The sequence below is a fragment of the Monodelphis domestica genome, chromosome 2, assembly GCF_027887165.1.
Source record: "Monodelphis domestica isolate mMonDom1 chromosome 2, mMonDom1.pri, whole genome shotgun sequence".
NCBI lineage: Eukaryota > Metazoa > Chordata > Mammalia > Didelphimorphia > Didelphidae > Monodelphis > Monodelphis domestica.
In genome coordinates this window covers 175,223,572-175,239,058 of record NC_077228.1, presented here as the reverse complement: position 1 = coordinate 175,239,058, position 15,487 = coordinate 175,223,572, and the positions used below count along the sequence as shown (strand labels likewise).

Below are 15,487 nucleotides of genomic sequence, written 5' to 3'. Positions count from 1 at the left end.
ATCCATTAACACATTATGTAGCCTACTGTCATTGTCAGCCAGTGAGTCATTCACCAGGCTCCTACAAATGGCATAACAGCCCTTTTGTGAGTGGATAGTTTTAAAAACTATTATCAATAAAGCTCTTGAAATGAGTTTTATGGAAGATGAAAATTGCAGATGTCTCCTGTAGTCCTTCAGCTCCAGAGGCTCTAAACAGCAATTATTATGCTGGGTCTACTGTTAAGAGATGAAAATAACAAACATTTGAAAACAAAATGAGGATAAAATAAGCCACCAGAATCTTTCTGTGTCAAACTAGTAGAAACTGAAATATGCTGAGCAGAAAAGTGAGAAATTGACATCTGAAGAAAAGAGAAATGAAGGGAGTCATCAAAAATATGGGGGGAAGAGTTAACACTGAGAGCATTTTCTAATTCACCCAAGAACACGGTTCCAAAAAAGGTAAAAAAGGAGAAAAGTGGGTTGTCAACTTGCACTTGCCTTTGCACCAGCTGCACAATACTCTGAGTGTTCATGAAGAAGACTTCACGTTCAGACTTCCGGTTCAATGTAGCTGCGTGACTGTCTAAGATGTTGGCGATCTAAGGTAGAGGAAAAAGAGAACATGACAACAGCAAGAATTCCAAAGCATTATATTCTTGGCTTCATCCCCGACAAGGTAGCTCCTCTTTAATCTGCAAATATCAACCAGGAGTACTTAGGTACCCAGTGCTATTCTTTAGTCCGTGCTATGAGTTAGCAACTTCTTCCCATTTCAACCTTCCCTTCAAAGATGTATGCCTACTTCACCAAAAACCATCACACGAGGGAATATGACAGGCAAGCATGCCATGCTAGTAAAGGTGCAAAATGGGTGACAAATAACTTTATCCATTCCTGCCTAGGTCAAGGTCATGTTGCTAATGGAGGAAAGAAATCATTCACAGAGCCACAAGTTCCCCATGCTAAGCTCACTAGAGAATCTAGGGATCTCTCTAGCTGGGGCAAATTCCAAAGCCATAGAGATAGAGGGGACTGTATAAGATCTAATTTGCCATCATGGCTAATAGTGCTTTTCCAGTAATATCAGATATCTTATATTTCACAGACTATGATTCTCATTTTCATTTTTGCTTTTATTCAATAAAAGTATCATAGGGGAACAAAGTTTATGATCACTGAAACAGGATGATCCACTAACAAAGACATCAATTCTTAAACCAAGAATCCTGCTGTGATTTGTTGAATCTTAACAATTCTCAGACCCTACTTCATAAGATTTAGTTAAGACCAATCCCCATTTAAACAATGAAGGTACTTGATCAGGAATGTGAGAACTCTACTCCACCCATACTTAAGCTTACTTTAGGGGAAGATAAAATTGTAAACTCTTTACTGAACAATGAAAAAGTACTTAACCCATACTTATAGTGAGGCCAAGCACTTAAGCTAAGTCTGTTTTTAGATCTAATACAAAAAGGTGCTAAGTACCTATGAAGGTCAAATTAATCACTAAAGGTTCAAGCAAGTTTAGCAAGAGGTGTGAAGTTTTAATCTACTCAGATGTGAATTACTCAAAAGGTTAGTCTACTCAGGTGTGAATTAAGACTTTGAAAACGTCTACCGTGATTGGTAGATGTGAGAACTTAGGGGAGGTGACATAGGAGAAAATTCTCTTTAAAAGGAGGTCAAAAAAGGCCTCTAAAAAGATTCAGCTTGCCAAAGCTGAATTGGAGAGAGGCAGCTTGCCAGAGCTGCCTTGAAGGGCTTGGTGGCTGAACTTAGTTAAGCTTGCTGAAGCTGAACTGGTGGGTCTCTCTGAACACTAGAATCTTGCTTGGGACAAATCTTGTGGTGAGTGGATAAAAGACTGACTGATCTCTCTCTTAAGGCTTAAAAGCCTAGGCTTGCCTATCTCTTTTCTCATTGTTTCCTCTTACTCTCTCTCTTTCATTAATTCCTTATTTGTATTAATTAAAATCTTCATAAAAACCCAGCTGACTTGGGTATATTTCATATTTGGTAATTTATCCCCAGCAACCATTATATTTTTGATTTGAAACCATATTTACGCGGTCAAGTTTAACCAACCACTCTTTTAAATGTAACAGATTTCAGTTCCAAACTCCTACATCTATATAGCACTCTGATCACACTGCATGCCCTCATTTCCCTAATTGGCTATTATTAAAAGAACAATGGGGCCAAGCTCCACAAATACCTGCTGGCTGGGAAACTGGCAAAGGACAGATGTGATATTGCTGGCATACTGGGCCATTTCCTTCTTGATGGACTTCTCTACATTAGGGGGTATCCGGCCAGAAACACTGGTCATAATGTCCTGCAATTCTAGGAGAGGAAGGGAGGGGTCTCTGAGGGTTTTCATCAATCTCTCCACCCAATCTTTTACCTGAGAAGAAACCAAAATAGCATACAGACAAAATGAAAATGGAGTTAGCAAAGTTTGAAAATAAAACTGATGTGTTCAAACTAATTGATCAAATAAATGGTTCTTATTCTTTGAGGCTCATATGTTTGTGTCTGACTGAATTAACACCATCCAGGTTGTTTCTCTAGTAGAGGAAAAACATTTACCCTAATTTAAAATATAAAGACTCTAGTGAAAAGATTCATTGGAGTACTGATTTCCAAGTCTCCACTTCTAAAATTAAATCAATATACAAAATGAGCTGATAACATGATGGCATAGATCTTAAAGGGCTGGAATGATGCTCAAGTCTACAACTAGAAAAGAGGTTGAATAAAGGAAGAGTTTTAATAAAAATTTAAATCTAGATGTAAGACTTTGGCTCCATGCCCTTATTGTAGAGATATGAAACAAATTACTACCACAAAAGTGGATAGGGGTTAAGGGTCACTGGAGAGCAGATATATGCTGAACCAAACAACTTAGTTGGTAGGTAGTTTCAAGAAAGGAAAAGACGCATCCACAAATCCCTTTGCCAAGTGCTTCATACCTTACTGCTAAAGAAAGGGTCTGGGAGGCAGTATCCATTCATTACGTTGACCAGGTTATCCAGGACATAATGGAAAACCCGATGAAGCTTTTCACCTCTGAGTGCTGTACTCTGGATCCTTGGCAAACTTCCCATATGTAGCTCAGCCTGTTAAACCCAAAGGAAGATTGAGTTACTTCCTATCTTACTTCTAGAGGGAAATAGAGATGTTGTGGTAACTATGGTGTGTCATGGACTTGTTTATTACTCCTATCTATCCCAAAACAGAAGGCATCAAGGGAGAAGTATGACATCAGAATAAAAAGAAAATAAACCACCTCCATAAATGCTAGGCTTACTAGGTCTATCTTGCTACATGAACAAATATAGAACATAAACTCAAAGAGCAAGATTGTAAGGAGAAACTGTCATAATGAAATGTTTTAAGAACTCATATCTTGCATCTCTTAGAAAATACAAGCAACGAGGGTATCTTTTCACCTACCTGTTGAACCTTGCTGGGGTTATCCAGCTGCAGTTTGGCAAGCACACAGCCAGGGTCAAGGGCTGCTCCAGGTCGCTTGACATAGTGGATACAACCAGATTCAACTGATACTAAAGTCATCACCATCTTCATCACCTATGGTGGAAAAAGAGGTCAGTTATCAGAAGAGCAGATAAAATCCAGAAAAAGGTTTAAGATGTCACTTTATTCTTTCCTCTGCACCTCCACAAAACAAAACAAAACAAAAAAAGGATTTCACCCCAAAATGAAGGTCTTTTTTCTCACTTTAGGGGTAACTAGAACTTTCTATGGTACAGACTCCTCTGGCAGTCTAGTGAAGTCTATGATCCCTTCTCAGATTTTTTTTAAATGAAGGAAATGCTCAATTTCATTTAAAAAGTCAGTGAAAATAAATATGTAATGTTTTCCCCCATCCAAGTTTCCAGACACCTTGAAATCTATCCATGGAAAGATAAATGGATCTCATGTTAACTACTTGCTCACCTACTCTAAAGGATGCCCTAACAAAATCACCTTTTGTAATTGTCCCAGGACCTAGTAACTGTCAGATTCACTGAAGTCTAATATAATCTTTCTGTTGTGACCTGAGTCTACTTCCCCTGCACCCCATTTTATCATTAGTGAGGCTGGAGAACAACTGGTCTCTCTTTATTCATCAAGCTTTGAACTCCCTGTCCTAAAATCCATTTACAATGACCTACCTTGCCAAGCTAATTTCTAGTGACTCCCATAATCTGCATTCTTGTTAAACTGGTCAGAATGTACCCCTTAACTGAACATTCCATCCTTTCCAATCTCTTGTTCATTCACTCGAGTCATGGGGCATTCTAGGAGTGCACTCTTACCTAAAAGTGTGCCCTTCATAAGTCTGCCCTCTTTCAGGACCAAGACCTCCCTCATTAAGCCTTCCGAGAACCCAAGCAGTCATTACTGCTCTCCCTCCTCAAATTACTTACATTTAAACTTATCTGTAAGCACATGTGTTAGGAGCCTCCCTTTCTTCTGTCCTGTAGTTTGGAAGCTCTTTGAGGATAAGTGCTATTTCATATTTGCTTTTGCATCCCCAGTGCCCTGCACAAAACTATTACTTAAGCAGTTCTGAATTGATTTGATTCAACTAGCCAAGAGAATACATGTATTCCATTTGGCCCTCTTGAGCTGGTCAGAGAATAGATACTTTTTCCTGCCCCTTCTTGCCCTAACTCATTTATGCTTGTGGCTATTTGTTCTTTCTTCCAATCACTCCTAACCTCAATCTCAGCATAGCACTGGCCAGCAAACACATGGCCTCCATCCTCCACAATGTACTGGATTAACTTTCCAGCAGAAGGTGAACGTAGTACAGATGGGTCATTCTCCTTCTCAAATACACAGGTCTTGTTGCCAATTGTGATACGGTATCTAAGGAACACAAGTGGGACAAACAAAGTCTTGAATTATTTAAGGATTAAAATAAAAATTTATTTAATGTTCCTCAAATTCCCTGATTTTCCAGGAGAAGAAAGAGAAGTAGATCCAATCTTGGGCCCCAACTGGTACTCACCGATCCACTTCTTCCTTCATGTATGTGGTATAGCTGCTACCATCATAGGACAAAAGTAATCCTCCATCACTTAGACGATGCACATCCACCTCCACACAAGAGCCATTCATAATCACCACATAGGAGTTAGGAGACTGCCGAGTCACCTGGGGACCATCAGAAGTAGTCAGAGTTGGACAGCGTTATCATTTCTAAGCAGAGCCTTGAAGATGACCCCAGAATAAAAGGGCAAGAGAAAATGTCTGACACCAAAGTAATAAGTCCATGTGACATGAGTCCCATAGCTAGCCTCCCATGGAGGCCTTTCTCCTTTCACTATCTCTTTTGACCCTCTCCCTCCTATTCAATTTCTTCCTTTTCCTTTGCCTATTTCTTAGATCCACTAAAAGTAGACACAAGTACTACTTGGTTCTACTGGTAAAAGCAGTTTTATCCTCAGTTTGAATTCTCTCCTCAAACCTTTTGGCCAAATTCCATGAGATTAAGCAGTTCTACATGGCCACTGCAGCATGAAAGTGGCTTTCATAAATAAACGTGAATAAAACAACCTTAGGATAAAGGGTTGCTTTACCATCCTTAACACAGGACCCTACACTACCCAGGTGACCAAAACTATATTTTTAAATTCTCTTAATAACATTTCCTGGTTGATTCCTCAGCACAGAGTGCTCACTCTTGCCCCTCCTTACTTCTACTTTGTGGAATATAATCTAGCCACGCTGTAGTCCAAATGTTTTCCATCTCTCTTCCAAAAAAACAAAAACAGTGAGAGGGAAAAGTGAAAAATAGGGCACCCATGGATGCTTGTACCTTCAGCACATATTTGGCCCCTTCATAGATAAGTTCAACATCAACTGTGTTCAGAAGTGTGTGAGCAGGAAGGACTTGACCCCTGAAAAAAAGATGTGTCACTCATTATCACATGGCCAAAATTAATCCAGCCTCATACATGCCTGGCTGATGCTATTGACATAACTCAGAAACCATCATTGATTATCTACATAACGTATTCTGAAGGCCCAAGAATAGCTACATGAGGAAATTGAGGTTAGTAAGGGGTGCAAGAACTTTTCAATCCAAGGCCTGAGACGTAATGGACAGCTCAGGGAGAGCATAAATGCCCAATTATGTATATATGGCCTCTTAATCTATGTTCTAGTCTGTGTTCTTCATATGAGATCCCAGACGAAGAAAACAATCTCTTTTAGTGTTTTCCTAACCCAACCCTCAAAACTATATTTAACCTGATGCAATTCTCTATGACTTCCTTTCTTCCACTTCAGAGAAAGGAAACAAATGCTTAAAAATTGTTCATATATCCTGAATACCCAATGTTTGGGTGATGGCCAGATAAACTGTGTTCCATTCAATATACTGGAATACTACAGTGCAATTAAGTTCAACAATGCAAAGACATCTAGAAAGATCTTTATGAAATAATACAAAAGGAAAAAGCAGAACCAGAACTAGGGACTACATACTGGCTAAGACCTTATTAGAGGAAAAATAAATGAAAAGAAATGTTCAAAAAATTTAGGTGAGGGATGAAGGAAAAATTGTCATGATTTTTTAAACACTGAAGTGACTTAAATGTAAATAGTATAGCAAATGTAATTTTCAATGTTAAGCTTTTAATAAAATATCTAAATAAATAAAAATGTAATTTTTTAACTGTGAGGAATAACCTTGAAAATGATAATCCTGAGTGCTTTAGTGTCCTGAGACCAATGTAATTAGTTGGAATAAGAAATCACCAAGGGGCTAAGTAACACCAAATAATAAATCATACCTTTCTAAAGAGTGCAGGAAATTGGAGACACTATTCCGAAGGCTCACATCTGCCACATGGAGAGCCCCACATACAACCCCCAACATAGTATCAGGACGCTCTGCCTAGGAAAAAGGAAAAGAGGACAAAGAAAAAACAAAGTCAATTGGCACTTCTGGTTTCACTACACAAACCTAAAAAGAAAAATTCACAGTGGAAAAAGTTTCTAGTAGATGATTTCATTTCTTTCCTCACCATCTTCCTGATCCTACGGCCCAGACACACTGTCCTCTGCTTCCCAAAGATTTCCTAAGGCCTGAAAGCCACCTGGCTAATAGAAAAATGGCACCAGACTGGCTTTTCACAGAAAAGGAAGAGGCATCCCTCAGTGACCTAGAAGCAAAATATTTCCCCTCCAAAATATCAAGTGCTCAGGCCATATCCAAGTTACCCGGCTTTTCCCAAACAAACAGAGGCAACCTAGACTAAGAAAGAATTTGACAATGAGAGCAGCTTGAGAGAAGCATGAAGGAGGGAAAGAGTTACATTTCAATCCCAGAATGCTGCTCTCACACTTGCCCCAGGAAGTGACCTGGGCACCAGGAGGTGGGGAAATAGGAGGAGGCTGGGAGAGGAGGAACTCTACCCTGCCCCAGAAGCCCCCACCTGGACTTTCTCAGCAATCAGCCTATCTAGCCAGCCAGTATCTATGCGGTTCTGCTGGAAGCTCTCTGTCTCCAGTAGCTTGATCAGGTACTCGACAGTAGTACGAAAGTCTCCCCGAATAGAGAGCTCCTTCAAAGCCACCACCATATTTCTGGAAGACAAGAGAATAAGCCTCTCAGCACATGTTACAGGGACAAGGGGTGAAGCAGCAACAGCACAAAAAGTGAAGGCAGGAATCTGTATGGCGACCCAGCCCTCACAAGTCTCTCAAGTTCTTTGGGCTAGCATCAGGGCAAGTTAAATGAGTTGCTATCTGTATCCATGGAGGAAGTGTCTCATACATAAGTTCCCAACTGTCACCATCACTGGTATAGACATACTGATGTAGAACAACTTGAAAATTCAAGTTTTCTTGAAGAACAGTTAGGTGACTCAGTGAATAGAGAGCCAGGCCTAGAGGCCAGAACTCCTAGGTTCTAATCTGTCCTCAAATGCTTCCTGGTTCCTTTGCTGTATGACCCTGGGCAAGTCATTTAACTTCAACTGCTCTTCTGCCTTGCCCAATACTTGGTATAATTCCAAGACAGAAGGTTAAGGGTTTAAAAAAAATACACACAACTCAAGTGCTCTGGCCAGGAACACCTAGCAAATCACTCAGATTTGTGATAACAAGAAAATAAAATAATATACAAGGAATCTCATTCTTACAAAAATATATTATATTGATGAATTCTAGCAATAAAGCAATTATTTCCTGGGAGGTGAACCTTTACCTCCAGTTCCCTCTCAGTACCATACTGATTTTTCAATGCTTCACTCATGCAATGCTGCCCAATTTAAAAACAAAAAACCCCCCCTCACTTCTGACTGCCTCACTCCTTTCACTGGCTTCCACAAGAATGACAGAGACCTTCCTCCCCACCCTGGAGAGGCAGAGGAGAGGCAGAGGAGGACAGGTGGGGGACACTAGCTTATTCACCATTACATACAGCTGATGTGTGAGGGCTAACTTTGCTGAACTGCTTTTTATTATTTAAAAAAAATTTTTAATCCTTACCTTCCATCTTGGAATCAACACTGTGTATTGGTTCCAAGGCAGAAGAGTGGTAAGAGCTAGGCAATGGGGGTCAAGTGGGATCATGGGGAGACATATGAACTGACAAACAAGGAATTAAGTAGGACAAAGAAAATAATATACAAAATTGAGTACAACATTGTATAAATGGAGGTAACTAGGTGGTTCAGTAGATAGAATACCAGGCCTAGAGTGTGGCAGATCTCTGGGTTCAAATCTGGCCTCAGGCACTTCCTAACTGTATGACCCTGGGCAAGTCTGTTTGCTTAGTCCTTGTCTTTCTGTCTTAAGAGTTCTGTCTAAGACAGAAAGTAAGGGATTACAGGAGAAAAATGTACAAATGGGAAGAACAAAACCAAAAAGAACAAAACCAAAAAGCCTGAAAGCTGAATATTTATAATGACAAATCTTAGCCAGATTTGGGGGGATGGAGAGCGGGGGCAGGAGAGGATCTATGGATGTAAAATATAACAAAATGAACATACTCAGCTGAATGTTATGCTGGCTAGTATTACTGATCTGTCTTCCCCTCTCCTTTTCATTCTTTGTTATAACAGATGGCTCATTAGTTCAAGAGGAATAATAGATGTCTTTGGAAATGAGGGAAATGTAAAAAAAAAAATTTGAACGTAAACATAAATTTAAAAATAAAACATTTCTCCCCAAAAAAAATTTTATAAAGCCCAGAACTGACAAGATAAATGATTTTATGGCTTCATAAATGAACATCAAGTCTTTGATAGCATGTCTTAGTATGTGAGTGACACTGTAATACTTTCTGACATTTTTGTTCCAACTTTTCAAACAATGCTATGTTATACCGAGTAAGTTCTTAGTGAAAGAATGAATCCAGGAGTTGGATGGTAAGAATCAGGTAACCCTGATTTTAAATAAAGCCTCAAATACTTAGTATTTGTGTGACCAGGGGCAAGTCATTTAACACTGCCTGCCTCAGTTTGTTAATCTATAAAAAGGAAATAATAATGGCACCTTATCTAAGCAGAAGTACTGTGATAACCTCACAATGAAAGAATGTTTGTAAAATGCTTTGCAAACATATTATAATTATCACCATGTCAGAAGATAGCTTTCTTTAATTTAAGTTTCCAAAAAAAATGAGTCATTCACCTCCAAATGCATCATATATCAAATGGAATAGTAATATTTACTAATGAATTGCAAGTCTTCTATAATATCTTTTTAGTCTCATCAAAAAGTTGCTTTTATATTCAAGGTATCTTTTTTCTCCTTTAAAAACAAATCATACAAATGGGAAAAAATGTAGTAAGATTAATATATGGAAGTCACACTCTGAATATTAACAAATTGTTCTATTTAGTTAAGATTTTACGAGTTCTGGGCAGGTAAGAAGAGGACACAGAATGGAGTATATTCTAAAGAATGAGTGGAATTTGCTCAAACCTCCTGGAGTAGAACTGTTAGATCAAGAGAGAACTGACAGACCTAGCTGGAGCTGAGAAGGATGATAAAGGGGAACTAAACAGTATTGCTTTCTGGTAGTAGTGCTTTAAAGCCTGATCAATTATTCATAATGATAGTTTTATTTTGGGGGGGGGGTGCTATTTTTTTTAAACCCTTACCTTCTGTCTTGGAATCAATATTGTGTATTGGTTCCAAGGCAGAAGAGTGGTAAGGGCTAGGCAATGGAGGACAAGTGACTTGCCCAGGGTCACACAGCTGGGAAGTGTCTGAATTTATATTTGAGCCTAGGACCTCCCGTCTATAGGCCTGGCTCTCAATCCACTGAGCTACCCAGCTGCCCCCATAATTATAGTTTTAAATAAACAAGAGAGATGAGGGGGAAGTAGAAAAGGCTGAGCTGACCCAAAAAGATTTTTACAGTGGGGAAAATATAATTGAACCACCTCACATTTACATAATAATCTACAAAACAACAACATAATAGATTTATGAAGCCCATTCATTCATACTTTTGATGAATCGATGATCAATTCATCAATAGGAGTAAACTTTTATGCATGAACACAGAATACAAACTTTCCACATTTTTCCAATCTATGTGATTCTGAGGATCACTGCTATGTACCAGGACTTCTTTCTTTCAATTCAGTTTTAATTTGTACCTGAATTCTCTTCCCTCTATTACGCTGCATCCCAATCCACTAGAACTCTTGTTGCAAGCATGTATAGTAAAACAAAACAAATTCCAACACTGGCCACGTCCAAAATATATTTACAGACCTGTGTATATATGTATACACACATACACCCCCTCGATTTCCTTCCAAATTTGTCACTTCTATATCTAGAGGTGTTTCAGAATCTTCTGAAATAATAACTGGTCATTGTTTTGATCAGAATTCAAAAATCCTTAAGAGTTGTTTGTCTTTTTAATGTTGTTGTCATTAAATAGTGTTCTCCTGGTTCTACTCATTTTGTTTTGTATCAGTTTATACAAGTATTTCCAGGTTTCTCTGAAACCATCTCATTTCTTACAGAATATTAGGATTCCATTACGTTCACATGCCATAAATTTTCTACCATTTCCCAATTGATAGGCACTCCTTCAGTTTTCAATTCTTGACCACCACACACACACACACACACACACACACACACACACACACACACACAAGTTGCTATATTTTTGTACATGAAAATCCTTTTCCTTTTAATTTGATCTCTTTGGGGAATAGCCCTAACTTATCTAGTATATATACCATCTGCTCAAAGGCTCTAGGCCTTCTAAGCTTTCTTAGGTTCTAGCTACTACCTATTATCTCTTGCTAGTAATATATGTCTGATTCATCTTTTCTAACTATATTATTTCCTCAATATCTTTTATTTCAATTCTTGAATGTGAAAATTTTACTGCAGCCTACATAGTCATGTCATGTGTCTTCATGTTGACTTTTATTTTCTTTTAATCATAGTGTTCCATAATTATAACATATGGTATCCTTACTGGTAAACACTATAAACCAGTCTCATTTGATGGGTTTTTTAAAATTCTAGATTTAAGAAAGTAATGAGGGGTAGCTTTCTAGGTGGCTCAGTGGATATAAAGCCAGGCCTAGAGATGGGAGATCCTAGGTTCAAATCTGGCCTTAGAAACTTCCTATGCATGTATGACCCTATGCAAGTCACTTATTCCCAACTGCCTAGCCTTTACCACTCTTTTGACTTAGAATGAACACATAGTATAATTTTAATATGGAAATAATGGATTTTTTTTTACAGAAATTACCACCTGAGACTCAGAAATCACAATTGTCAGTTCATTCAGAACCATGGGATGGGCTCTTCCAAGCCTGAGGATTTGAATTTATCAAGGGTGCTTAACTCTTCTCTTAGTAAGAGAGATGTCCTCTTATGACCTCCCCATTTATCTTGGGTAACAATCAATAAGCTTTTTTTTTTACCTTTTGCCTTAGAATCCCGAACCCTAAATTCTATAGCAGAAGAAAAGTTAAGGGCTAGACAACTGGGGTTAAATAATTTGCCCAAGGTCACACAGCTAAGTAGTGACTGAGGCTGCATTTAAACCCAGAACCTCATGTCACCAGCCTGGCATTCTATCCAATGAGCCACCTAATCACCCCAAATAAGCACTTCTTCTACACCTACTAGTTTAGACAGATGGTGGCCCAGTGGATAATGCACTGGGCCTAGAGTCAAGAAGATATGAGTTCAGATTATGCCTCAGACACTTACTAGCTATGTAACAATAGGTAAGTCATTTAACCTCTATTTGTCTCAGTATCCTCAATACTATGAGAATAGTGATAGTATCTACCACGCAGTGTTGCTATGAGGATAAAGTGAGATAATATTTGTAAAGCACAGTGTCTGGTACAATGTAGACACTTAATTAATGCTTATTTCCTTTCCTCTTCTCATATGTTCTGTGCTGTGCCAGGCACTAAAAGATACAAATGCAAATAATGGTAAATTCAAAGAAAGAAACAATCTCCACTTGCAAGTAACTTATATTCAGAATTAGGAAATGTTTCAAGTGGTCTTGAATGTAGTATGATCAAATTTAGAAGGGAATGTATTTGAGATATAGGGCATGGCTAGTAAAAAGTCACAAAGACAAAAGAGAGTGCCATGTATGAACATAGGAAGGATTAGTTTAACTGAACTGGAGAGGGAAGAGGTTAATAAGGCTGGTAAAAAAGTGCAGCTAGGTAGCACAATGCAGAGAGAGAGTGCCAGGCCTGGAGCTGGAAGGACCTAGGTTCTAACCAGACTTCAGGTGGAAGGGACACTCCCTAGTTACGTGACAAGTCACTTAATCACAACCCTTTGCCACTCTTGTTTTTTAAGACTGATACTGAATCAGAAGATACAGGCTTTTGGAAAAATAAGCTAGGACCAGGTTTTGAAGAGCTTTAAAAATGCTAAGCAGGAGTTTATATTTTTCCTAGAGATAACAGAGAGCCAGTGAAATGTATTGAGTAGAGAAAGAAAATGGCCAGATATTTGCTTAGGTAAAATCACTTTCACAGTTGTGTAGCAGATGGAGCAGAGTGGTAAGAGACCAGAGAGAGAAATGCCAAGTAGGAAGTCATTGTAATAATAGAGGTAATGAGGACCTGAATAAAAGTAGCAATTCTGTGAGTAGACAGATGGGATTGGATTTAAGAGATTCAGTGGAGACCAAAATAGAATGAATAGGCAATGAACTAGACAAGGGAGGAAGGCAAAATGAGAAGATGAGAATAATGCCAAAGTTATGAACCTGTGAGAATGAAACAATGGTATTACTCCCAGCAGAAAGAGAGAAGCTCAGAAGAGGGGTAGTGGTATGTAAGGTGACCACTTCATCTTAGCATTTGTGATAGTGAAGGAGAAGAGCAGGACTTGGTTAGACTGGCACCCTAGACTTCAAAGGGTTCAGCACAACATGTTCTGGACATGTTGAGTTTAAGACATTACTGGAACATTCAGTTTGCAATGGCCAAACAGGTCATTGGAAATATAGAATTAAAGCTCAGGAGATAAACTAAGCCTGGATAGAGATCTATGAGGCATCTATTATAGATGATAATTAAACACACAAAAACTAATGAAGTCACCAGGAGAGAGAACATAAAAAAGTAAGGGAAGTTCAAGACAAAGAGACAATAAACCTGCTAAAGAAAATGTGAAGAAACAATGAAGAGAACCAGAAGAGAGTAGTATCATGAAATCACAGAAAGGAGAAAATATCCAGGAGTGGTCGACAATGTCAAAAGCAAAGACTTTTTTGGTCAAAGACTTCACCACACACACATGCACACACACACACAGTCCACTCCCTAATTAACCATCATTCTACTTAGAGCAAAAAGTTTAGCACCTTCACCTTCTTTCTATCATATAATTTATCCATACCATTTATCACCCAGCAGTGGTCCAATTTCTTCTCCCTATTCCCCAAACCCAGCAGAGGTAGGGTTTTTTTTTTAATGCAACTTTCATTTTACCTTCTAAAACTAGTATTTCATAATCAAATGTGATAGATTTAGCTACTATTAACAATATAATGATCCAGAACAATTCTGAGGAACTTATGACAAAGAATGCTATCCACCTCCACAGAAAGGACTGTTGGAGTGGGAATACAGATGAAGCATACAATTTCTCACTTGTTTATTTGGGTATATGTTTGGGGGTTTTGGTTTTATAAGATTACTCACTTACAAAAATAAATAATATGGAAATATGTTTTGCAGAATAATCCATGTATAACCCAGATTGAATTGCTTGCCAGCTCTGAGAGAGGAGAGGGAAGGAAAGAGGGAAACAATTTGGATCATATAACCTCTGAAAACTTATGTGGAAATGTATTACATGTAATTGGTAAAAATAAATAAAATTACAATAAAAAAATAGTATTTTGAAAAACATTTTTATAGTCCTTAACATTCTTTGTTAGCTGGTTCATTTGCATCATTAATACTCCTGACCCTCTTCTTGCAAAAAAATGCCACTTTCGTATTCATTCCATTACCCTGCTTCCATCTTCTTTTTTTTTTTAATAAATCTTTATCTTTTTGGAGATTACAACTTTTACCCCTTAACAAGTGCCTTCGGATTTCCCTATTCAAAACCCATCATTATTTTTCTAAGTTGACTGTGCTAAACAATTTTAGATCATGGGATCCTGCCTGTTTTTTTGCTGAACCCTTTGAAGTCTAGGGTGCTGGTCGAACCAAGTCCTGCTCTCTTCTCCTTCACTATCACATGCTAAGATGAAGTGGTCACCTTAAGACAAGTTCCTCATCATTCCCACCCCATACTATCAGTGAGAATCAGATCCATAAAACAATCACAGAATGAGAATTAGAGCTAGAAAGGACCTTAAGAAGTCACACAATCTAAATTCTCTATTTTACAGATGAATAAAACAAGACCTAGAGAAGTTAAAAGTGACTTACCCAAAGTTACAATGGGTGGTATATATTAGAGTCAGGATTTAAACCAAGATCCTGACTACAAATCTATCACTCCTTCTAGTATGCATTTGTACCTATCGTTAATTCATCTGTATTTCAAAGAATTAAATTATCAAGTCAAACCAAGAAATTACTAGCTTCTGTGTTTTGGCAGAAAGACACTTTAGCAGATGTCCAGATAAACTAACTTAAAGTTACCATGATGATTTTAATATGCATCATTATGATAGATATATACTCTGTTTCCTGAGTTCCTTATTTATATCTATCTTCTATCCAGGCAACCTAGAGTCTACTCTAATTACAATATCACTTATGTTTGGGTCACCAAAGATCGTCACACAAATGTTCTCTATCAAGCTTTTTGAGTCTGGTCTGGAATTTCATAACATAAAGCTATCTACATATTATTTGATGTCACTCCATTCGCTTCCACCATATCCAGCCTACTCCTTAGCTACCGAATAAAGTATGCTGTTTCAGTGTCCAATTCCAAATATCCTATCCTACATGTCACAGGAATGTCTATTAGGTCAGATTTACCC

General features: G+C 38.2%; 1 protein-coding gene across 20 annotated transcripts in view; it reads right to left on the bottom strand.

Moving 5' to 3' along the window:
* Nucleotides 1-15,487, bottom strand: part of ACACA (acetyl-CoA carboxylase alpha) — a 291,002-nt gene that overhangs the window by 178,903 nt on the left and 96,612 nt on the right. For all 20 annotated transcript variants that reach the window (XR_461987.2, XR_461986.2, XR_461989.2 and 17 more), the window contains 9 exons: nucleotides 7,443-7,593; nucleotides 6,798-6,901; nucleotides 5,819-5,900; nucleotides 5,009-5,154; nucleotides 4,716-4,866; nucleotides 3,445-3,579; nucleotides 2,961-3,107; nucleotides 2,204-2,392; nucleotides 484-584 (listed from right to left, as the gene is read on the bottom strand). Coding sequence is in view for 9 of the 20 variants with exons in the window: in XM_056816443.1 (XP_056672421.1) it covers nucleotides 484-584; nucleotides 2,204-2,392; nucleotides 2,961-3,107; nucleotides 3,445-3,579; nucleotides 4,716-4,866; nucleotides 5,009-5,154; nucleotides 5,819-5,900; nucleotides 6,798-6,901; nucleotides 7,443-7,593 (1,206 nt within the window). In the remaining 11 variants the exon portion in view is untranslated. The remainder of the gene's footprint in view (nucleotides 1-483; nucleotides 585-2,203; nucleotides 2,393-2,960; nucleotides 3,108-3,444; nucleotides 3,580-4,715; nucleotides 4,867-5,008; nucleotides 5,155-5,818; nucleotides 5,901-6,797; nucleotides 6,902-7,442; nucleotides 7,594-15,487) is intronic.